General features: G+C 39.9%; 1 protein-coding gene across 1 annotated transcript in view; it reads right to left on the bottom strand.

The window, feature by feature from the left end:
• The window catches only part of Smarcc1 (SWI/SNF related, matrix associated, actin dependent regulator of chromatin subfamily c member 1), a 124745-nt gene that overhangs the window by 39067 nt on the left and 59625 nt on the right, over positions 1-26053 (bottom strand). Inside the window, exons 19-24 of the mRNA XM_036194083.1 lie at positions 20004-20063; positions 16433-16691; positions 14864-15025; positions 4946-5001; positions 2327-2441; positions 417-571 (exon numbers count right to left, since the gene is read on the bottom strand). Of these exons, the coding sequence (XP_036049976.1) occupies positions 417-571; positions 2327-2441; positions 4946-5001; positions 14864-15025; positions 16433-16691; positions 20004-20063 (807 nt within the window). The remainder of the gene's footprint in view (positions 1-416; positions 572-2326; positions 2442-4945; positions 5002-14863; positions 15026-16432; positions 16692-20003; positions 20064-26053) is intronic.

Below are 26053 nucleotides of genomic sequence, written 5' to 3'. Positions count from 1 at the left end.
GTTCTTTCTTTCTTTTCAGTCTGTAGCATCAAGATGAAGAATTATACAAAGAAGCAGATTTTGTCTTAAAATCATTAATATTTCAATTTGGTAAGAATTATTGAAACAATGGTCCAAGACAAGTTCCATAGGCAAACTAAACACAGGAAGATGAAGGGGATGCTTGGGGGAGTGAAAACATGCCTTCACCTGGTGGCCTGCACAAAGCTAAAGACAATGAAAGGGGGACAACTGTCAGCCTAGGGACCGGATCTCCTCGACACCCTCCTCCTGCCTGGGGATTTCTTAACCTAGAAATGTCATTCAAGCCAACAGTCACCTCCTGCCGGAGGGAGGTTCTTTATACAAATGTTCCCATTAACTAGAGACAGTGTGGCCATTCATGGGGAGGGGAGCAGGGGGGCGACGGGGCGGACCTTGGCTTTGGTGGCAGCTGAGGCGAGAGCAGCGGCTGCCGCTGTGGCGACGTTTCCCTCAGAGATCTCATGGTCCACCGTCTTCTTCCCGGGACCGCTTTCCCTCTCTTTACATGCATCAGAGAGTTCCTTCTTCTCTTCATTCTCCTTTTCTTCTGAAAACATTTTTAAAAAGCTTTATTACGAGTGTACTCAAGTCTCAAGGACCTATCTTAACCACTTTTGCTGTGACAAACTGATGTACTAAGAGTTTCACTGATGTGCCCTGCATTTCAGAGCACATCTGGGGACACGTGAAGTGGCACACCCTGTCTCTGTGTCACCTTCTAGTTCCGTGTTAGCTCCCGCAGAGAGAAAGGTGAGTTCACAGTTAAAGGCTCATTTGTTCCTAAACAGCAGAATGTTGTGGGGACAACTGAGTCTAGATGGAATCAGAAACTGACAGTCTGAGACAGACATGAGGGCGGCTACTGCAACAGACAGAAGAAAGTGGCAAGAAGAGGACAGACGGACGAAGTGACACCTCCCAAAAGAACAATGGAGACAACAAACTGGAAGAAATGGGAACAGACACAGAGAGGCTGAAGAACAAGGGAAATTAAATGCTGGTGAACAATTTGCTTAATCTCTACTGAAAACAAAGAGGGAAAAGCAGCTTCCAGAATAAGCACTGGCATCTAACTGTTCAATGTGGTACAAATCTTCAATCTCAGTGCTTTGCAGTCAGCTTCTCTAAAGCTGAGAAGAAAGGATGGCAGGAATAGAGACTGCCTAGATCTTAGAAAGAACTGAAGTCTAGCCTAGGCAACTTAGTAAGATCCAGCCTCAAAACCTTCAAAGTCAACAAGCAACAACAACAAACCATAAGCAGGACTGTGGATATGGCCCAAGGTACAGTGTATACAATGCCTTCCTAACAGACTGAAATTAAATGAAGAAAGCCAGCAAGGAGGCACAAGCCTGCAATCCTATTACTTGGGAGGAAGTAGCAAGAGGGTCAGGAGTTCAAGACCAACATCATTTCCATATCAAGCTTCAGGTCAGCTTGGGCTGTTCCAGCCACTGGCTGAAAACAACGAACACAGTAGACTTGAGCAAAGTGGTGAAGAGCACTCACTGGCTGCTTTTCCCATAGGAGCACAGCTCACTTCTCAGCATCTGAATGTCAGCTCACAATTGTCTACAATTCCAGTTCCAAGTGTAATGCACATATGTTGAAAAGACAGGCAAAACACCCATGCACATAAAATAAAAATATCAAAAACTTAAAAATACATAAGAAGCTGAGGTAGGCAGATATTCAATTTCCAGGCCAGCCTGAACTACATAGTGAGACCCTGTCAAACAAACAAGCAAGCAAGCAAGCAAGCAAGCAAGCAAAACCCACTACTAACAATAAAATAGATGTATTTTTCTTAGAAAATAGTATTTGAAAGGAGGAGTATTATGGAGTATTTGTTTAACTATGTAAAGATGTGTTGCTATTTTACCTTGCCTGACTAAATGTCAAATAGCAAGAGAAGGTATAGGCAGGACTTCCAGGCAGGGAGAATAAGTAGGAGGAGGAATCTAGGCTCAAGAAAAAAAAAAAAGAGACCCCAGGGGCCAGCTAGTAAAGGAGGAAGCAGGAAAGCAGGACATACAGAATGAAAGAAAGGTGTTTTTCCCTGAAGAGAAACATAGATGAATAGAAACATTAAGTTAAAAGAGCTAGTGGAACAGGCATAAGCTAAGGCCAAGCATTCATAATTAATAGTAAGTCTCTGCGTCTTTACTTGGGAGCTGGTTGGTAGCCCAAAGAAAATCCCAATTACAGTGGAGAGGGTATTTCTATAGCAATGGCCAGAACTTCTTTGGTATCTCTGTAAGTCATAGGCTAACACAGTCTAAGGAGCGCTGGCCCAAGTCACCTGGTTTGATATCCTCACTAACTTCACTATCTTGCTCCTTCTCACTGTTTTTCTCATTTTCTCCATCTTGGGTTTTATCACCTTCATCCGATTCATTTTCCACTTTGTTTTCTGCCTGAAAGTAGCACAAAACAAGAACAGGGAATAAGTAAAGCAGACCGTTGAGGAGTGAAAACATCTTAAGCTCACAACAGGTTTCAGCATTTTTGCCAAGAAATAGACTAGATTCTGATGGGCCTGGTAAGGAAGACCTAGAAATGAGACTGACAAATTTTGAGATACAGATTTTTAACCAATTTGACACCTAGGTGCTCATGGAATGATACATCTCCCAAGTACATAGTGCCTGGTGCTTCTGCAACCTCTGCTACCAAGACCAGGTTTACAATGCCCAAAGGAACAGAGTCGCTAACCAGTACTATTATTTAATGATTTTAAAAAACCAAAAAAAAAAAAAAAAAAAAAAACCAAAACAAAAAAACAAAACATAAAAACTATGTGGGATTTTTTTTGTGGTGTCCTCCCCATTTTCATGTGTGGTATGTGCACATATGCTTGCATAAATGTGAGTGCACATGCAAGAAGAGCCCTGTGGTTGATGTTGGTAAATTAAATATCCCCAGTCACCATTCCATATTATTCAACGAGGCATGGTCTCTGAAAGTCATAATGCTTGGGGATCCTATCTCTGCCTTCTGAAGCTAAAATTATAGGCAGGCCAACATGGGCACCTGGCATGTCTGTAGGTTCTCGGGATCTAAGTGACAAGTGTTTTAAAGGCCTGAATGCATTTGACTGTTACAGCCAGAGGAAAACTTGATGACATGATTTTATCATATCATTTACTGATGGATTTAGGAGCACAGCAACTGTGATCATGCTTTAGTAACTGAAAACCAATTCATCAGGTCAACATTTGGGAATTTAGAAATTTCTGTGACCTTGAGCAAACTAGAGACCGCAGTGTATAAAATGGACACTACCACGGACTTGGTGAGGCTGCGTTAAGAATTGAATGAGAGGCTGGAGACACGACTAAAGAGGGAGAACTGCTCTTCAGAGGAGCCAGGATGCATTCCTAGAATTCACATGGCAGTTCACACCACCTATAATGCTGTACGAGAAACCAGATGCCCTCTTCTGGTCTCCTCAGGCACCAGCCATGCAAGTGGTACAGACGTGCATGCAAGCAAAAAAATCAAAATAAAGTAATAATAATAGTAATAACTAATTAGATGAAGGCAGGGTGCAGGGGTTCAGCACTGAAAAGGCAGACACAGGTGAGAAATCTGTGAGTTTGACAATGATTGGTCTATACACTGAGTTCCAGTCAGCCAGCGCTCAACAGTGTGACTATGTTCCACAAAAACAACCCACAAGCTGGGTGGTGGTAGCACCTTTAATCTCAGCACTCAGGAGGTAGAGACAGGTGGATCTCGGTGTGTTCCAGGCCAGCCTGGTCTACAGAGTGAGTTCCAGGACAGGAAGGATTGTTACACAAAGCAACCCTGTCTTAAAACAAACAAAAACCCAGGCTGGAGAAATGGCTCAGAGATTAAGAGCACTGGCAACTCTTCTAGAGGTCCTGAGTTCAATTCCCAGCAACCACATGGTGGGCTACAACCATCTGTAATTAGATCCAGTGACCTCTTCTGTCACGCAAGCATTCAAGCAGGTAGAACACTGTACATAATAAATAAATCTTTCAAAAAAAGAAAAAAATCAGAAACAGGAAGCAACCCAAAATAAAAGAATTAAATGAAATCACAAATGTAGAATTACAACAATGCTGGAATTGTAACCAATTATATTATTAACTGTAGCTTCTCTTTTCTATGTAATTTCATACTACCACATGGAATCAAGATTGTAAATCCCACTCATGAATATTCACTCAAATAGTGGCTGAATGTCCATTATGTTCTTTAACTAATATACACACCAAGGTCCTCCCTGAAGAGGCTGTGCTTCAGTACACAGCTGAGCCTTTACTATCTCTTATGGACAGGGACTGGGCCATGGACATATGATGACATTCAGAGGCTTTGAATCCTGATCCTCCATTTCAATTTATACAGGTTTTACTCTTTAGAATCTACCTCAAAGGTCAGCTCCTCATAAATTCTTTACTAAATAGTCAGATTTTTTTTTTTTTTTTTTTTTTTGGTTTTTCGAGACGGGGTTTCTCTGTAGCTTTGGAGCCTGTCCTGGACTAGCTCTGTAGACCAGGCTGGCCTTGAACTCACAGAGATCCACCTGCCTCTGCCTCCCGAGTGCTGGGTTTACAGGCGTGCGCCACCACCGCCCGGCCTAAATAGTGTTTTTGTCAGCAGTGAACTCTCCTAGGAAATCAACTGTCTTCTGGTACAAGTGTAACACCCAGGTCCTACAATTCAATATTCACAACAACTAACTTTTGTATTCCTACTCCCAACTGTGCTTAAACAGGGTGCCAGAGAGGACAAGGATTGGACAAAACTGTCGTGAAGAATCAATGGAAATCAGCCTATCCACTGGTAGTCCCTGAAGGCAACTGGACATATGACATCATCTGAAAACCAGGATGCTGGAAAGGCACTGAATGGTTTCTCTGTGAGGAGACATCTAAATAGACTTTACCTTTTCAAGCTGCTGACCATCAGAATCTGTTTCCATCTTTTCTTCTTCAGACCCTTCTACAAGTGAAAGAATAAACAACGAGAAACGGGTAAATCAGTGTATGTAGAGCATCTGAAATATATTTCTATGCAGTATAATTAACCAGTCTTCCTGGTGGCAAAGGAAGTGAGACATACATAGCACATTCATTATGAGGAAGGACTAAGGACATGAGAATAATAAATACTGTTAAAGTCAGGACAGTGGGTAACTGAGGAAGGGAAGGAAAGGTAAGAGGAGGTAGTACGAATGAATGACTTTTCCTTGAGGAAACGCATGATGCTCGTGTGAGTTTTCTGTATATAATAATAAAACCGTTTTAAAATGTTAGAGAGTAAGTATAGTTCCTTTTATCTAATATATTTAACAAGTACACATTTCAATCAGGCATCACAGAAACATTGCTCAGTCCTGTATTTGCTGAAACCACAAAACCATCTAAATCTGGCCAGCGTTAGGTGCAGAAGTCAACTGTTCTATCACAGTACACAGGTTGTGACCTGTCTCAGCACCAGAAGTACAAACAAGGGTAGAGTATCTTCTAAGGAGCCATGACAAACAGGAGAACACATGTGGTCAGAAGTGCAATATTAGGGAGACAAGACAGATAATTGTGTGTGTGATCCCAATTCACGAGGTAAGAATAGTAAAAAAAGAGGGTAAATAATGATGTTATGGGGCTACCTAATAATGTATACTGGGAATGCTGTTAAGGAAATCTATCCTTTACAAAACATGATTTTTTTATAACAAATATTTGCTGTTAGAATTAAGGAAGATCATGATCTGAAGTCAGTATCTAGGAAGAGACTTGTAAGGGAAAGAAGAAGACAATATTATAGTAAACGAATATTCTTTAAAACAAAAACCAGCAAACATTCCTAAAGGTAAAAAGTGTTCCATTTGTAAATAAAGGGGTTTAAACACTCTTAAGTATTCAGCAGCTACTGATCAATAACTTTCCCAAAAGCTTTAAGCACACAGTGTCAGAAGTAGCATCAGATCATGCAAAAAACTCTAGGACCAGGTCTTGAACGGAGCAATATTATCAACACATAATCACTGTCAAGTAATTAAAATGATCTAGCCAAGTTCAAGGAAGCGAAAAATACCCACCAATTCTTCTTCTTTTTTTTTTAAAATTATTTTATTTTCCAGAGCTGAGGACCAAACCCAGGGCCTTGCGCTTGCTAGGCAAGTGCTCTACCACTGAGCTACCCCTACCCTTCAATTCTAGCATAGAGCTGCCTAAAAACTTAGCCAATGTGGTTCCAAGACAGAGCCAAACTATGTCCATATAAGTAACACTTACTTGGACTTAAAAGGGCTTCTATGTTACTTATTTATGTTTTCTTCTTCTTCTTCTTCTTCTTTTTTTTTTTTTTTGGAAATAGGGTCTCACTATATTGCTGTGGCTAGACTGGAACTCACTATGTAGACCAGTTTCGCCAGAAGTCAGAGATCCTCCTGTCTGCCTCCTGAATATGGAGTTAAAGATGTACTACACTGAGCCCAGCTAGGGTATAGATATATATATATTTTAAATGAGGACATGAAGCTGGGGATAGATGTTTAGGGTTAGGAGAATCAAAAGTAGGAATGGGGGAATGAGAAACATTGTATCTACTTATAAAACTTTGAAACTGAAAGAAAATAAGTACATGATAGCAGTGTATAGGAGAAAACAACCAGACACAGAGCTGTTACAGCATTAAAAAAAAGTATGACGTTAACTCTATTAAAAATTAATAACCGCTAGGGTTGGGGATTTAGCTCAGTGGTAGAGCGCTTGCCTAGTAAGTACAAGGTCCTGGGTTCGGTCCTCAGCTCTGGAAAAAGAAAAAGAAAAAGAAAAAAAAATTAATAACCGCATTTTCAAAAATACGAGTTGCGAGACAGTTCTTGTTGGTTTTGTAGAGGATCCATGTTCTATTCCCAGCAATTACAGTCTCAAAACTATCCATAACACCAGGTGCAGGGATCCAATACCCTCTTCTGACCTCTGAGTCCACCAGGTATGCAGGCAAAAATAACTATACTCATAAAACACAATAAATCTAAATAAAAGTCTCCCAAAAAAGCCAATTATGGTTTGTATACCTTTAATTTCAGCTTTGGGTACATAGATAGTGAGCTCTGTGAGCTTGAAATATTTTCTCAAAAAAACCAAAAAGATGAAGTGAGTAACAAAATGGGAGAAAACATATGCAGAATGGTTAATAAAGAATTAGAACAGTGGGAGGGAGGTGAGGAGGCAGGAGAAGGGGAGGGAGGGGAACTGGAGTTGTATGTAAAATGAAAAAAATTTTAATAAATATATATATTTTTTAAAAAGAAATAGAGGAAATGAGAAAAAAAGAATTAGAACAGAAAACACATACAGAAAATAAACCTACAATAAAATAGGGAGAAGCCAAGAAGAACTGGTTCATGGATCAACCAAGAAACAGGAAAGATAGTACACAAAAGTGAGTCAGAGGTGGAGGGAAGATGACAGGAAGTGACATTTCATACTTGCTGGCCAGGTGGACTATATACATCAGGAAGTGTTAAATAGGCTGCCTGTCAGTCCAAGTAAAAACTAACACATAAGCTTTGAGGGAAACTGCATTTTCTAAAACACTGTTAACCACAGGGCCTGTTTACACCCAAACTTAAAAACAAGCAGGAAAGTGTAAGGTTGGAGAATGTTCCACTGAAAAACAGATCTGATGAAAAAAATTACTGCCAAACAGCAAAGTGACAGCCTACAGAATGGGAAAAAGGTCTTCACCAACCCCACATCTGACAGAGGGCTGATATCCAGAATATATAAAGAACTCAAGAAATCAGACATCAAAATGCCCAACAGTCCAATTAAGAAATGGGCTATAGAACTAAACAGAGAATTCTCCACAGAGGAAGTTCAAATGGCTGAAAGACATTTAAGGAATTGCTCAACAACCCTAATTATCCGGGGAAATGCAAATCAAAACGACTCTGAGATACCACCTTACACCTGTCAGAATGGCTAAGATCAAAAACACAGAAGACAGCTTATGCTGGAGAGGATGTGGAGCAAGGGGAACTCTCCTCCACTGCTGGTGGGAATAATGCAAGCTTGTACAGCCACTTTGGAAATCAATATGGCACTTCCTTAGATACCCAAGGAATGCTCAATCATACCACAAGGGCATTTGCTCAGCTATGTTCGTATCAGCTTTGTTTGTAATAGCCAGAACCTGGAAACAACCTAGATGCCCTTCAACTGAAGAATGGATGAAGAAAATATGGTACATATACACAATGGAGTACTACTCAGCAGAGAAAAACAATGCCATCATGAGGTTTGCAGGCAAATGGATGGATCTAGAAAAAAATCATCCTGAGTGAGGTAACCCAGACTCAGAAGGATAAACACGGTATGTACTCACTCATAGGAGGATACTAGATGTAAAACAAGATGACTAGACTGCTACACAACTCCAGGGAGGCTACCTAAAAAACAGGACCCTAGGAAAGACCCAAGGATCTCCCAATGACAGAGAAATGGATGAGATCTACATGAACAACCTGTATAACAGTGGGAGTAATGAAGGGCAAGATTTGAGGGAAAGAAAGCTTAGGGGAGCAGGAGATCCCAGCTGGATCAAGAACAGAAAGGGAGAATGAGGAATAACAGACCATGATAAATGAAGACCACATGAGAACAGGAATAGGCAGAGTGCTTGAGAGGTCCCCAGAAATCCACAATGATATATCCTCTGTAGTCTGCTGGCAATGGTCGAGAGAAAGCCTGATCTGACCTAGTCTGGTGATCAGATGGCCAAACACCCTAACAGTCGTCTTGGAACTTTCATCCAATAACTGATGGAAGTGGATGCAGAGATCCTCAGCCAGGCCCCAGGTGAAGCTCCAGGTTGTCCAACTGTCGAGAAAGAGGAGGGTCTGCAAGAGCGTGAATTGTTGAATCCAAGATTGCAAAAAGCACAGGGACAAATAGCCAAACTAATGGAAGCACATGAATTATGAACCAAAGGCTGTGGAGCCCCCAGGTGGATCAGGCCCTCTGGATAAGTGAGACAATTGAATAGCCTGATCTGTTTGGGAGGCACCCAGTCTGTGGGACCAGGATCTGTCCTTAGTGCATGAGCTGGCTGTTTGAAACCTTGGGCTTACTCAGGGACACTTTGCTCAGTCTGGAAGGAGGTGACAGGACCTGCCTGTACTGAATCCACCAGGTTTAAATGAATCCCCAGGGGTGCCTTGATCCTGGAGGACATGGGAATGGAGGGGAGGGGCTGGGGGAAGGACAGGGGAACCCATGGCTGATGTATAAAATTTAAAACACATAATAATAAAGAAAAAATATTTTTAAAAAATCATCAAGCATATAAATATTCCGTATTTTATAAAAACTAAAATGCATCAAAATTAGACTTAACATGTGCTGTTTACCCATTATCTACGCTATGATAAAAGTCATTCTAGAGCATACAGAGCGCTATTTAAAATATAGGATTCCCACGGCTAGGAGTGGGAAGGTCAGAAGAACAGGGAGGAAGAGAATTGTCAGTAATGTTCTGATTCGTAGTGTAGATTGTAAAAATGTAGTGGTGGCCGACTCCTCTAACTGCAGCATTCTGGAGACAGTGGGAGACAAAGGGAGATAGGAGTTCAAGGCCAGGCTGGTCCATAAAATGAGACCCTGTCTCAAAAAAGGAAGACTTATTAAATTAGTAAGATCTTAGAAGGAAGCCAAACAGAAAATGTAATATATACAGGTTTTAAACTTATGGGTTTATGAAAATCTATCATCATCAAGAAGTGACAACCGGGGTTGGGGATTTAGCTCAGTGGTAGAGGGCTTGCCTAGCAAGCGCAAGGCCCTGGGTTCAATCCTCGGTTCCAAAAAAAAAAAAAGAAGTGACAAGCATGATTTGTTCTTGAAAAACTACCCACAATTACATACTCTACTTTCCCATGCCAAAAGTATACAACTCACAGTCTTTGTAGTAAGGCAAGGCCAATATGACACCAACTTTTTAAAATGGGTTGTGATTCTAAGATGAAAGGAAATGTAATTTGGATCTACTTATATAATGACGGTATAGTTAAAGAGCCATTAAATGTAGAAAAGAACAAGAAAAACTGCTTACACTCTTAGGAAATGTCTAAACATATTTTAATTTTATGTTGTGTGTTTCTTTCATGATGCTGTAGAAACAGCTTCTGTTTGCTCTGAGTTCTGATATAAACTGTCAACACTCCCTCCCCATTTATTTATAAATTTATAAATTTATTTTCTTTGGTTTTTGAGACACAGCCCTGGTTGTCCTGCTGCTGCGTCCTGGGTGCTGAGATTACAGATGAGCACTACCACGTCCTGCTAGCAAGTGCTCAATTTATTGACTTTCATTCCATGCATATGGGTGTTTTGCCTGCAAGTATGTATGTCTGTACACCACCTACTTGCAGTAAAGTAGAAAAGAGGGCATCTGGTCCCCTGGAACTGAATTATAGATAGCTGGGAGCTTCCATGTGAGTGCTGGGAATCCTAGGCTGGTCTTGTGGATGGAAAAGCAGCTAGTTAGTGCTCTTAACTATCTCTCCAGCCCCTACTCTGAAAACACTAGAGATGATGCACTCATTTCCATTATCATTCTGAATAGAATTATGCAGGGATGCAGAGTTAAGGGTCACACTATGTTAACCATGCTAGCTTGGAACTGAGAATCTGCCTCTGCCTCCTAAGTGCTAGGATCAAAGGTATATGCCACCAAGCCCCCGTAGATTTATGAATTTTTAGATTTTAACTTAAACAAGATGGCACATGGCATAAACAGGGGAGCAGTTGCCAAAGTCATTCTAAAAATAATGTGATTAGCAAACTCAGGATAAGAAGAGAATTGGAAATCATTACCTAAAGGGCTGAAGGCAAATGGAAAGTCAGACCTAAGACTCAAGTACTCGTGAAATAGCTGCCTTATGAGACTATGTTCAGAATAATTAATCATCTATCATTCTTGATCATTCATTCAGCTCTGTAATTATTTACTGCTACTTTTGGACCGCATCTGTAAATAGTTATTTCATAAAGATATCAAATCATTCTGCTTCTATTCTGTTGAGGCCCCAGGTCTACAAGGTAGACCAAAAGGCTACCCAAATCTACCCCATGTTTTTCTTCAGAGCCAAACTTGCCCACATCATCCTCGGGTACTTGGTATTTGTTGTAGAACATGCCATGCTAATTCATTCTGCTTTAAAAGGTCATCTCTACAACGTCTTCCTTAACTGACTGACTCTATGTGCCTCTAGTCACATCTCAATGTCTATGTATTCCCCACCCTCAAACTGAATGTCCTCTAAAGTACTGCTTAATTAATTCAGTTATTCAAAAAATGTGGTCCAGAAACCCATGGGGTCTCCAAAGAAAAAGCAGTGTTCATAAAACTAAAGTGTTCCTTGTGTTTCCTCATTGATTCGTTTTTATAGATGTGGAGTTGTGCTTTTTAGAGAAAAGTGTTTGATGAAGCCTTTGAGCAGACAGCTAAGGCAACATGCTCTTGTGAATGCTTTTAGATTTTGTTTCTAACTTTAAAATGGTACTACAGATGAAGTCCATGACTCACACATGATAGGTGATGAACTAGTTCAGCCTTAGAGGTTTTGGTTTCTAAAACATTAAGTACGATGTTCACCAACAGAAGCAACTCTGGTATCAAGTGTCTTTCAAGAGTATAAAGAACTGAGACCAAACGGTTGGAGAACTGGCAGTGCAGTAAATCCAGTCTTGTCTGGAAGCAAAGAATCGGGTGCCCACATGCCAGGAACTAGATACCTGGAGACTCATGGTGTATTCCCCACATTAAATGTAAGAATGCTCAAACTATTAATACATAGCATACACTTCATAAGCCTGTCATCACTTTATGCTCTATTTTTTAAAAAAAGATTTATTATGTATACAATGTTCTGTCTGCAGGCCAGAAGAGGGCACCAGATCTCATTGCAGATGGTTGTGAGCCACCATGTGGGTGCTGGGAATTGAACTCAGGACCTCTGGAAGGGCAGCCAGTGCTCTTAACCACTGAGCCATCTCTTCAGAACCCCTAAGATCTGCCTGTGCTGGGATTAAAGGCTAGTGCCACCACTGCCTGGCCACTTAATGTTTTTAACTGCATCTAACATTGTGCACTACTCTTCCTAAATGAATAAGAATGTTGTATTGTGGCCACAAGGTTTACTTCCCATTCTCTAAAGAACCTCCTCTCCATTTCTGTGCCTCAGTCCTCACTGTTCAACAGAAAAGAACATTTGCCTGAACCCGCTCTTGGACATTCTAAATGTTCCCCAAATTCAGCTCAAACCCATACCTTTTGGAAGCCTTCCTCAGTCTGAAATTACATCTACCCTTGCACTGCTGTTACACTAATTCCTATGCATAGTGCTCCTTGAAAAATGAATTCTGTGCATTTGTTTAACCCAGAAATCCTCCAATGCTGGAATGAAAATTTTCAACTATGTCCAACTGAACAATAAAGGCAGCCAGTTTTATATGTTATCTTATTTGACACGAATACTTCAGAGCAAGAGGTACAGGTATATATTGAGTCAACCAAGTGGCTAACTGGACACAACAGTCCCTAAAAGGCAAGCAATGGTACATAACAGAAATTAAACCCTGCCCCCCAAAAGTAAGAATAATCAGAAAGTCGCTTAAATCGTAGCCAGTCCTTAATGGTTAAAGGCTCAATTATGAACTATTCTTAAGATTACAGTCTGTACTTGAGAATGGTGTGAAACAGACAGGAAGACAAACAGACTAGGCTGGCCTGAAACTCAAGAAGACCCACCTGCCTCGAGTGCTGAAACTAAAGGCTTGGAAACTAGTTTTTCACCCTCTTGAATTGATCCAGTTGGCCCCTCTACATATGGCTTTGAGGGGTGACTCAAGCCATACTCGACTTGCACAGACTGTTAAGGAGCAAAGTGAACACTCTACTAATTGACCATTAAGATGGTCAAAACACAATTCAGTATGTCGAGACTCTCCTCTAAATAAAGGATTTACACCACAGTGTCTGATAGAGCAGACCCTTACTGACCCTGAATGCACATGCCCATGCTCACTGCACCTTCCTGGAAGTTGATCCCTGTAAGAAAGCTACACCTGCGAAGATGGCGCAGCTGGTAAAAAGCACTTGCCACCAAGCCCGATGACTTGAGTTAGGTCCTCAGGACCCACATGGTGCAGGAGAGAATTGACTGCTCCAAGCTGCCCTCTGTGCCCCTTGCCACTACAGATTGGGGTTGGGAGTAAAGAGATGGCTTAGTGGTTAAGAGCATCAACTGCTTGTTCAAAGTATCAGAATTTAATCTGAACACTCACATTGAGTGGCTCATATCCAACTGTAACTATAGCTCCAAGAGATGCCACACTCTCTTTCTGGAGTCCCCTGGCACCTGCACTCACACGCACATATAAACACAAACACACACAATTACAGAGTGAGTTCCAAGACCGCCAGGGCTAAACAAAAAAACTGTCTCGAAAATCCAAAAACTACTGATATTCATACCATTATGACAGTTATTGAAGAAAACCATTCTTATTTTTTTTTTTTTTATAAACGACATGCAAACTACTTGAGGTCCAAAGAATCATGCTTACAACAACTTAATTTAAAATAAAGAAACAAAAATAACTTGAAAACTAAATGGCATTTGTTTATATACTTAGTATGGCCTTAGATTACCAGTAGGTTGCATGATGGGCACAAACAAGTATGTACTAACATATATATCACACAGACATACAAAATGGTTGATAGATGATCCTTGAGAACACTGTGTTAAGCTAAAGAATTGAGACATTAAAGGCTGTATGTCCATTTATGATCCTGTTTATGTAAACTGCTGACAAGAGGCAGGCCTAAGAAGAATAAGGAGATTCCTAGGTTTTTTGTTTTGTTTTGTTTTGTTTTGTTTTCCTGAGACAGGGTTTCCTCTGTGTAGCCTTGGCTGTTCTGGAACTCACTCTGTAGACCAGGCTGGGCTTGAGCTCGGAGATCTGCCTGCCTCTGCCTCCTGAGTGCTGGGAGGCGTGCACCACCGCCGCCACCGCCTGGGCTCCTTAAGCAGTTCTTAAACCCTGGTATAGTTACCCAACCTGTAAATCCACACGTAGGAGGATGAGGAAAGACAACCAGATCAGTGCAGGCTACATAAAGAGAGGTTGTCTCAAAGAAAGAGAACAAACAAAAAACCCCAGAACTAGAATTCCTTTCATGGGAAAGAAAATGTTACAGAATTAAGTAACGAAGACAAATGTGAACACAGTAGAAACTATTGAATTACAAACTAGGTGGTTAAAAGGGGGAGTTTTATATTATAAGTATCTTACATAAGACGACTGTAAAACAACTTAAGCACATAGAATGAAACACGTCTATCATCAGCCATAAATACGTCAAAATAAGCGTGGTAGTGCACAACTTTTATTTTTTTTTTTTTGTTTTTTTTTGGCTTTTCGAGACAGCACTCAGGAGGCAGAGGCAGGCGGATCTGTATGAATTTGAGATAAAAGTCTGGTTTACAAAGGGAGATGTAGGACAGCCAGAGCTACTACACAAAGAAACCTGGTCTCAAAACATAACAACAACAAAAATAGTCTTAATTGTGATACTGTTCCGTTACGAGACATTGTTTTTAGTTCTTGCCATCTTGCCCTATGACCCACAAGCATGTGAGAGGAAAAAAGATAACATACCAAACTTAACCAAGTTGCTACTGATCATTTTGTTCACTTAAGTAGAAGCAAACCCTAATATTTTACACACTGACAGGGAGTATAAACATTTTGTAACCAGGTCCTGGGGCACAGCAGTGACTCACCAAGCTTCTCAGGCTCATCAGGACCTGTGCCTGCAATACAGCTGCTCTCTAAGCCATAGGTAGGATCCACCTTCCCAGAGGCTCTAGCAGCTTCTTGTACTTTCTTGACATGCGCTTCAACTAATTCCAGTGGTACTTCTTCTCGGACCCGAGAAAACTCCTCTGATTCAAGATCAAAAAGAGAGTAACAGCATTTTCACTCTGTATAGATATGTGATCCTACACATGACCTACAGTGTCTGGCATAATGGCATTGGTTTGGTTGCAGTGAGCTTTTTGGGGCAGAAGATAAAATAAATCAATTCCAGGATTTTATCCAAAACATCAGAATAACTTCTTAAATATACTTTAAAAAGACTTTTGAAAATCTATTGTTAACAGTTCAAACTGCAGTCTTAATTTTATCATTCTGTTGGCTACACTGGTAGTTGTCTAGAACACCAAGGATCAGACTACCATAATGCTAAATATCCTGTAACATAAAAGACACCTGAACAATTTTCCCCCCTACAAGACAGGGTTTCAAGACAGCTTTGGAGCCTGTCCTGGAACTTGCTCTGTAGACCAGGCTGGGCTTGAACTCAGAGATCCACTTGGCTATGGCACCACGTAGCATATGAACAAAATTAATTTACTAAAAAAATATGAAGTAACTTCTGTTCCATAGCTCTACCTATTTCCTAATGCCACAAAAACACTTTTTCTTTATATATTTGAGGGGAAAAAATGTGTGTGCATGTATGTAGGAGACAAGATCCACTGTAGTCCAAGCTGAACCTCAAAGTCATGATTCTTTCGCCTCTGCCTCCCAGAAGGTGGCATTTTATAGGTGTCTGCTATCATATCTAGCTGCTCCCTAATTCTACTCAAATACTCTATTGGCCAGCAATACAGCTCAGCAGGAAAAGGCACTTGTGGCTAGACTGAGCTTCAAGTTTAATTCACAAGGCACACAAGGGTAGGAGAGACCCAATCCTCCCATTGCTAATCCTTTGACCTTCAGACATAGATCCTGGTAGGTGATTGCATAAACACACACACAACATAGATTTTTAAAAATGAAAAAAAAAAAAAATTCAAACAAATATTCTCAACTTACAAACTATTTTAATACATTAAAAGGTTACTTATAATTTTTATGAAGCCCATTGTCTTTAGGTAATTTTTTGTAACTTACACAAATGAGTGCAACAGTTGAGATATATTTTTTTTAAAACATCTGTAAGTATACACGTGTTGGTTTATGGTTGTGCATAAGACTGCTTATGAGCTCAAATCAATGGGCATCTGTGGAGACCAGATGCTGACATCAGGACAGATTTTCTCTGTCACTTCTTCCTTCAGCTTGTTCTCTGAGATATGGTTTCTGACCATCTATCTGCCCCCAGGACAGATGCTACAAGTACATACTAGAAGGTCCAGGTCTTACATGGGCTTTGGAGATTCAAATCCAGGTACTCATTCTACATAGCAGGCGCATTACCAAAGAATTAAGCACACTGCCAACAACATTTCAATCTGCGGGCAGCCTGTGGTGCTGGAGAGGTAGCTTACAGAGAAAGTACATACCCAAAGCTGCTTTTGCTGCAGCAGATGCCACACGAGGGTCAACCACAGATGCTAAAAAGGCAACAGTACTCATCACTGGGTTTCCCGACTGGCTGAAAGGAACAGGCTGGTAAGCTAGTGGCCCAAGGGAAGCATCTGAATTTTCAAGGTATGGGTCCTCAATGGGAAGCCTCAAAAAATGGAGGATGCATTCATCCTGAGTACGACTTCCAACATGTTCTGAGACTTTATTCCAATCATCCTTATACATCTCCAGAGCCTAAATGAACACATAAACAAAAGACAGTTAATATCAAATAAAAAGGAAGTAATACGGAAGGAAAAAAGTGAAGCATGTGTTTTTTCTCTCTCCTGTGTGACAGGGTCTCACTATGTGGTACAGATTGGTCTCAAGCTTTTAAACCCCCTGGCTTGCTAAGATTCTGTAGACAGTATTGCTTAAAAAAAAAAAAACTGGGTAAAGGGCGGTGGGGGCACACACCTTTAATCCCAGCACTTGGGAGGCAAAGGCAGGCAGATCTCTGAGTTCAAGGATACCCTGGTCTAAAGAGTAAATTCCAGGACTACTCTAAGAAACCCTATCTCCCCAATAAAGAAATTGGATAAAGATTTAGTTGAGATGGCACATGCCTTTAAATCTCGGTGCTAAGTAAATTGAGGCAAAGATTCTGAAGATTACCAGACTGAGACAGAGCCTATTTCAAAATAATAACATAAGTGATTATTTGTGTACATTAAAATAAAATGTTATTTGGCAGTTTTCTTTGTAATAAGCTGTCAACCAGGCAACAAAAATAAATAAAATATATGCATCTTATAATACTGTCCTTTGACAGGATCAGTATTGTTGAAATAAAAATTTAGGGAAGTATGGGGTAGTGGTTGAGGATTAACAAATGACAGCCCAAAGTGCAGCAGAAGACAAAGAATACTTGTATTTCCCTGACAGCAATGAACAATTTTAAATTGGAAAAACATTTAGAACAGCATTAAAGTGAAATAAAAATTCAATACATTAAGTGAAAGATAAACAACAACAGAAAGAAAATCAAAGTGAGAGAAGTCAATGACTTAAATAAATGAAGAAACAGTTACTTCATTAGATGCCATTCTATGATCATTTCTTCTAAGCTAAATCATAAATTATAAAGAACTACCAGCAGGAGTGAGCAAGACGGCTTAGCACATGAAAGTTCCTTGGTTTAGCAGCCAATGTGACGCTAGAAGAGCTCTGACTCCAAAGTCCTCCTGGCTCCCTTCCACATATGCTCAGACATCATGTACACACATACATACGAACACCAAATAACAAAAGGAAGAGCTACAAGACGGCATATTTTTAGAAAAATTTAGACTACTAGTAAGATTTTCAAAGTACCTAATAGTCATAAAAATTATAAATTTTGGTAAAAATCCTGACAAACCTTCAATGATACAGGTTAACAAGTAAGAAATATAAATACAAGGACTGAAACAACTTAGAATACTTCTTAGGGGCTCTGAAGTTACTTCTTTCTAGGCCATGACTTCCTACACTGCTTATTTTTTGGTGGTGGCATCTGAGATTAAAAGCAGGAGCTTGGGTGTGTCCTAGGTAGAGCTTCTCCTTACCTTTTGGTGAGGCTGAAAAATGTTTAACTCAAAACAAATTATCTCTCCTACCTTCAATGACTTAACATTTTATCAATATTATCCAGCATAAGGCCAAACATCAAAACATTCTAAGGCAGGCAGTGGTGGCAAACATCTTTAATCCCAGCACACAGGAGGCAGAGGCAGAGACAGGCAAACTTCTAACTTTGAGGCCAGCCTGGTCTATATAATGAGTTCCAGGAGAGCCAGGGCTAGGTAAACAAGGACCGGTCTCAATTAAACAACTAGATTTATCTATTACGGATAAATCCATCTGTTGTCTTCTTCTGTTGCACTTTGAACTGTCATCTGATATTTAGTGTTAATCCTCAACCACTATTTCATCTGGATATAACTCAATTCAGAATTTTGCTGGTTTACTACTCCGACGACCATCGTGAGAATCTGTGTGTACACACAAGTGTATGAACCATCACGACCATGAGTGTGCATGGAGACAAGAGGTCAGTGTAAGGTTATCTTTTACTAATGTTCTCCACCTGACTTTAGACACAGGGCTCCCCTCTAAGCTAGAGTTCATTAACTGGTTAGAATGCCAGTCATTTGGCTCAGTTGTTTAAAGCATTTGCAGCCAAACCTGACCACCTGATCTCAATCTGTGGATCCCATATTGAGGAAGGAAAGAACTACCTCAAGGTAGTCTTATGTGGCCCCCACCCCCCCCCCCAGACACATATGTGAATCAAAGCCCCATGCTACTTGCTTTCTTTTTCCTAGTGCTGGAATTAATGAAGTACCACCACCACCCTGTCTATTCAAAATTGTCTTGACTGATAAATCACAGAAATGAGGTTTCTAAAAGTTCTGAAAGCTAGAAGAGTAAGACTTCCCACTATGTAGACCAAAGGTCACTGTACAAATATAGAAGGACAGACAGACACATGCTCTGGTTTGTGAGGAAAAGCATCCTATGTAGCCAAAGTGATCCAGCTTCTTGAACACTGGGATTAAGGAGTGGATCACCATACCTGGCACATTCTCTGTGTGTATGCACGTATGTTGTGTTTTCTATGGAAGTTTTTAAGACTGAGTTGTCCTATCTACCCATGGAAGGCAAAGGACTTGCAATCTCAAACGCTATGCTTAGAGGGTAAATACCTGAAAGTCAATTTTAAGCTAGTGACTGTTCTAAACAAACTGCATTTATGGATAGTGTTAATGGTAAACAATGCTACTGAGACTTATTTTTTCTAAGGCTTTAAAAAAAAAAAAAAATCAACAAACACAAACACAGCCCAGATCCCACCTGCAGAAAAGAGAATGCACTATTGTTTAAGGATACAGCAGTTTTCTTCAGTGTGTTCATAGTAAACAGTAGCTCAGGACTTCTTACATCACTCTGTGAAATCCACTAAGCTTCTATTTTTGGTTGTGAATATAACCTTTAACAGCTGAGCCATCTGTCCAGCCCTATCCACTCATCTTTTTTGTTTCCCCCCTGAGACAGTGTTTCTCTGTGTATTTTTTTTGCCTGTCCTGGATTTTACTCTGTAGCCCAGGCTGGCCTCGAACTCAGAGATCCACCTGGCTCTGTCTCCTGAGTGCTGGGAGTAAAGGTGTGTAATACCACCACCAGGCCCTATCCATTAATCTTATAGACAGAAAAGGATAGAACACCAGTGTGCAAAAACTCTGCTGCTGTTTCCAGCTGTAGTACAATTAAATTTCTTCTTATGGCACAAAGACCCCAAAACAACACTAAAAACAAGCTGTATTCACTTGTGAGTATTGAGCACACACTCTTGTTTCAATAGCATCCATGACAGATATGGCTAGTCAAGAGTAATGATTATAAACAGTGGAGCTAAAAAGGCACATGCTTAACACTGATAGCCAAACGAGAGACTAGAACAACTCAAAATAGCAGAAACTTACGTGCGTCAGGTGTAAGAGCTAGCTACGGCGCTGGTCAGCTTACCTCCAGGAGAAGAAGGGTCTCCTGCTCTGTCCACTCTCTTCCAGCACTGGCAGCTTTACTCTAAGGAAACAAAGTCAGAAACGATCCACTCATCACGAATGTATATGGATGGGCTCAGGCAGGATTTCCTTAAGCTCACAGAACTGTTTGATCCAGTCACCAATATGAGCCCCCAATACCTAAACATTCAAAACCTTCAACTTCAACAGAAGGTCTGGCATGCTTCAACAGCTCCTGGTTTCCATTAGTCTCAGGAACAACTTCCATGTTATTTCAACTTTGGAAGATACACCATTTGAAAATTCATAAGACAAATCATATGAAACTATATAAAAAGTAACCTAGGAAGCAGCCAGAAGAATGAGAGAGTACAGGCTGTCACTATGAGGCCTGACAGCCAGAGTTTGAGTCTCCAAAGTGGAAAGAGAACAGTGACTTCCAAAACTTGTCCTCTGACCGCCACACAAGTTTGAGTGTGCTTGCACATACACACATAAATGAATGTAATGGAAAAAAATTAAGATAAATATTTAGTAAAACTTGACAAAAGAACTTTTCCTAGGATTCTAAGACAAAATACACCATGCATTTAAAACACTAAGATTATTTTTTAATTATTATTTACTTTTATTTTAGTTGTATGAGTGTTTTGCAACCACGTGTGTGCACCATGTGCATACAGTACACACAGAGGCCAGAGAGGGCATCAAGTTCCCTGCAATTGTAGTTACAGAAAATAGTAAGCTGTGTTTGGGAGCTAGGAAACAAATCAAGGTCCTTTGAGAACATAAGTGTTCTTAACCCCTTGGCCTCAAATGCTCAGATTCTTAATTCCAACCCTAACAATTCCCTGTTCTCTTCCATCTATGTCTCTGATAAGTCTCCAAGTGAATTCCTAAAGTCATATGACCTCTTTCTCAACAATTCCTAGCTAGAAAAAGGGGGCATTAGGACACAGGAACCCTACAGGTTCTTAATCATCTGAGCTATTGACAAGAGTCTTGGATTTGCAGGCCATGTTCCACTCATAGATTTACTTGGGAAAGGCTATATAGAATAATTGATAATAAATATATGTACTCCAAAGACATATGACATAATTCTATAAATTTTACTACTCTGATTTCTGTAATCTTTGAAAGCCTGTAATGTATGAATAGAAAAAATTTCTAGTCTATAATTTCCTTGTGTTGATAAAGCCCCTCAATATAAATGGTAGGACTTGTATCTGCACTTGAGTTACATGCACATAGTAAAAGTTTCATTATGCTTTACTAGAGGCCTCTGCAATGTTCACTTTCTATCACACTATAATATCTGATCATTTGCAGAACAGAAGACAAAACTAAACACAAAAACCAGTTTTTAACCCTAAGTATCCAGAATTCCTAAAAGTTATGTATTTTTCTGGTTTTGTGGTACATAGAAATGAATCCAGAGCCATGTGTATGGTGGTAAGCAAGTGTTACCTAATGGGATAAAAGATGCACTATAACTCAATATATTGATAAACTGCACTTAGAAGTATTTTAAGTCAAAGGAACTTCTTAATGAACCAAAACCAGAGGTATCAATCAGATTTAGAAACAAAATCATTACCATATTATCTGTCTTCAGAAGCAACCAAACCCAAGAAAATCCAGGGATAATTATATAACTTAGACACGGACAACACTGATGGGCAGGCCTCAACAATCATCTCCCCATTTCTTAGATGTAGACAGGAAGAATTTGCTCCATACCCACGGCTTACAGCAATACATACTTTCTCTCTTAATGACAAGGAGCTTTCAGAAGCCTCATCAGGGGCTTGGAAATGTACGCTGCAGGAGAATTGTTTGGTTTGTTTATTTTGTATTTATTGAGGTATAAGATATAAAACATACTACACAAATCTCTGGACTTCAGATAGATAAAAATCTCCTTCTACTCATTAAAAAAAAATTGTAAAAGGGAGCAAGACATACAGCTCAGTGCTTAAGGGCAATCACTGCTCTTGGAGAGAAAATAGGTTCAATTTCCAGAACCCAGAGTGGATAATAACCGATTTTAAGTATAGATTAATATAGATATAATGCCCACTCCTGACCTCCAAGGACACCAGGCTTACAAGTGTAGCCTATACACATAATACACAAGCAGACAAAACATTCCTACACATAAAAACAAACAAATTTTTTTCTAAAAATGGCAAAAAGGCTGAAGAAAAGGCTTAGTGATAAAATCACTGGCTGCTCTTCCAGTTTCCCGCCCCAAAAGGTGGTTTACAGCCATCTGTAATCTCTAACCCCCCCATCCTCTTCTGGATACCTTGGGCAGTAGACATACAAGTGACAAACCAAAGAGGAAAAAAAAAAATACACACGAAACATTCATACACAGTAAGTAAAATAAATAAAATGTAATCCTAGCAGGCAGAGTTCTATGAGTTTAAGGCCAGCCTGATCTACAAAGTGAGTTCCAGGACACAGAAGAGTATAGAAAGAAACCTATCCCAAATAAATGAATGAACGAATGAATGAATGAAAAATTAAATATTGCAAAGGATTCCTTCCTTTGGGTCTTAATTAGTCTGATAGCAAAGCACAAAAGCATCCAATACTTTTAACATTAGGTTTCATGGGCTCTTTTATTCTTATATTAATTTTTTTTTTGAGCTGAGGATCGAACCCAGGGCTAGCAAGCGCTCTACCACTGACTTAAATCCCCAACCCGTTTCTTTTATTTTTTACACTATTACACTACTCGGACAAACCAGAAATTATATTATCAAAAACATTTAAGTTACTTGCATTTTGTCAATTTTACCTAAGATTTTTGCGGCTGTTTCTGAATTTTTGCTTTCATGTCCAAGGACACTAGTTATATGTCTATCAATAATTGGATATCTATGTTTATCTTTAGGCACATTCCCTGCATGTTTTTGATTTTCTGGAGGACGATGAACACTAATTATTTCTTTGGTGTTTGCTAGTAGTTAACCAGTGGAATCTAATCTTTTTTTTTTTTTTTTGGCCAGAGCTGAGGACCGAACCCAGGGCCTTGTGATTGCTAGGCAAGCGCTCTACCACTAAGCTAAATCCCCAACCCCAACCAGTGGAACCTTAATCTAGAGTGTTGTTCTGAGGAATACCTTTAACTACCTTCTGACACAGGTTTAGATGTAAGGCCATTCCAGGATCAATTACTTCTCATTCCTTCAATTTTTGTTTATATATTTCTATGCTTTAAAAATAGCCTATATGCACATATACGTATGTATATGTTGTATGTATGTACAGATGTGGAATCTGAAAGTATCAAGCCTTTTTTCACTTATAGCCTTTTATTACCAGGAGATGTGTTTAAAACAACTGCATTACTGTCTGTTTATGCTAACATCAATATACTGCTCCAGCTCTAAGGTGTATGCACGTATATCTTCTTCCCTTGTTTTACTTTTATCTGTGTCTATGTTCTAGACTCAAGTTTCTGGAAGAGAAAATATTGTTGTCTGTCATTATTCTTAACCCAATTTGATAATTTTTGCTGTTTCAGTGGATTACTAAACTATATGCAAGTATAAATAAATAACTTAAAAAGTATGTTAAAAAACCATATGCAAGAAAATAAAAACATATGTAAGAGGAGGGCCAAAGAAATAGGTCAACAGTTATGATCACTGGCTGCTTTTTCCAGGCACTCAAGTTCCATATTCAGCACCCATATGGTGGCATACAACCATCTGTAACTCTCTAGTTCCAGAGGATCTGATGCCATCTTCTGGGCTCAGAGTGTTACTACATGCAAATGGTGCACAGACAGACATGTAAGACATACATATATTAAAACTTTAAAAATAAAAACTAAAACATCCTATGTGGATGGGACTCAGTAGGGGGGCCCTTACCTAGCATTTGGGAGGCAATTTCAATTTCTAGCATGGAGGCTAAAGGACCGAGAGCACATCGTGTGTGTTATTGTCTCTAGGGTCATCCTTGCAATTTTCTAATCTTCTTGAAATGCTCCTTGTATTGTATCACTCTATGTTTGAGAAATACTTTTTTGTTATTGTTTTAAAAAATTCTCTTGCTCTAAAGCTCTAATAGATTTCAAACTCACTATGTTATACCTAGCCTTTGTCCTCCTCAGTGCTGAGACTGCAAACATTAGGCACCATAAACAAGTTAAGATTGTTTTTATTATTGTACATATATGTACTACCTATAAGTTAATTCTACTTTAAATAGCCTTATTAGGACTTGTAACATTAATTTACAATTTGTCAGTCTACTTTCGATTATTCTTTTTGTATTTCATATAAAATGGAGGACCTCCAGTCTATACTTCTGTTCTTTGGGCTGTATATAGAAGTGGTCACTCACATCCACACACAATGGACCTAACATCTGCTGTCACTACTTGTATTTTAAATGGTCTTTGGTCTTTGTGAGACACTCAATGGCGTGGGTCACCACACACGGCAAAATAAATAAAGAGTTCTGTGCTGATTCATAGATTGGAGTTTCAACTACACTTTACTCAATTACGTATGTTATAAAAATGCTTTGGTAAACTGTAATTGAAGGGGCTGGAGAGATGGCTCAGGGGTTACAGCACTAGCTGCTCTTCCAGAGACCTGGGTTATTGTTCCAGCACTCACACCGTAGCTCTTAAGTGCCTGTCCCTCCACTTTGACCTGATCTGACATGACACCCTCTTCTGGACTTCACAGCAACCACACAAATGTAGCACATGAACATGCAGGCAAACACGCACACACTAGAATAAATAGAAAGCGCTGCAGAAACAGCACAATAGCAAGAGCACTGGTTGCTTGTGCAGAGGACTCAGCTCCAAGTCCCAACACTGACATGACAGCTCGTTACAACCCTCTTCTAACTTCAGGTCCAGAGCATCTAGCATCCTCTGCTGGATGCTGCAGGCATGATGAAAGCAGTACAAAGGCATGCATTCAAGTGAAACACCCCGAAACACATGAAGTCCAAACTAAAGGACTAGCAAAAGTGATGGGGAAACAAGAGCTACGAAGGAGAGTCTGAAGAAGGTGGTGAGATCTCAGACTTCTCGGGGTTACTCAGAGACGCAGGAAGAGGAGGCTGGTGTACTGCCTGATCCGCGGCTGACTCAGGGTTAGAATATCTGGGCTCAGTTCTTCATCCTGATGAACGAACTTCTGATAGGTTTTTGCACAATGCTAACGGCAATTTCTACACTTTTAAACATCTACAAACATCTTGTTTTATCCCATTGATTACTTAATACAGATTTCCAAAATGAGTTTTTATTACTTTAATTATTTATCCTTAGACTTCTATCATTGATGTTGTTGCATCAGCCATCAGCTGAGGTTTGTTGGTTTGTTTTTCACAGCTCTGGCTGTCCTGGAACTCATTCTGTAGATCAGTCTGGCTTTGAAGTCATGGAGATCCGCCTGCCTCTGCTCCCTGAGTGCTGGGATTTAAAGGCGTGTGCGTCACCACCACTGGCAACCATCAGTTTTATTATTCATTTAAATTCAATTTCATTTCTTACCCATACATTTACCCTCTTCATTTTGTTTTTATCACATTTTAAAAACTATATTTACTTATTTTTGAATAAGTTGTGTATTCATTTGACAGGGTGTGTATGTGGACGTCAGAAGGCCACCTCAAGTGTGGCCCTCAGCTTCCACCTTGTTTTTGACAATGTCCTTTTCACTGTATTCTTCAGTGCTACCTACTCCAGGATACTGGACCTGCAAGCTTCAAAGGGCTTCTCCTGTCTCCTCCCATCTTGCTGCAAGAAGGTGCTACCACATCTGGCTTTTATGTTGTGTGCTGGAGATCTGAATTCAGGTCGTCAGATTCGGTTCCAAGTACTATGAGGTACTAAGGCACCCTGCTAGCCTCTGAGTGTGTCTATCATCTCATTAATTCTAACATAAGATTAACCATTAAATAGTCAACTTATCAACCCTATTGTGGTAATTTAAATATAATTTGCCCCCACAATCTCACATAGAGTGCCCCATTAGAAGGTGTGGCTCAACTGCAGTGTATGGTCTT

Source organism: Onychomys torridus, chromosome 7 (genome assembly GCF_903995425.1).
Source record: "Onychomys torridus chromosome 7, mOncTor1.1, whole genome shotgun sequence".
Lineage (NCBI taxonomy): Eukaryota > Metazoa > Chordata > Mammalia > Rodentia > Cricetidae > Onychomys > Onychomys torridus.
Note: the sequence above shows the minus strand (reverse complement) of the source record. Positions and strands in the feature narration are given on the sequence as shown.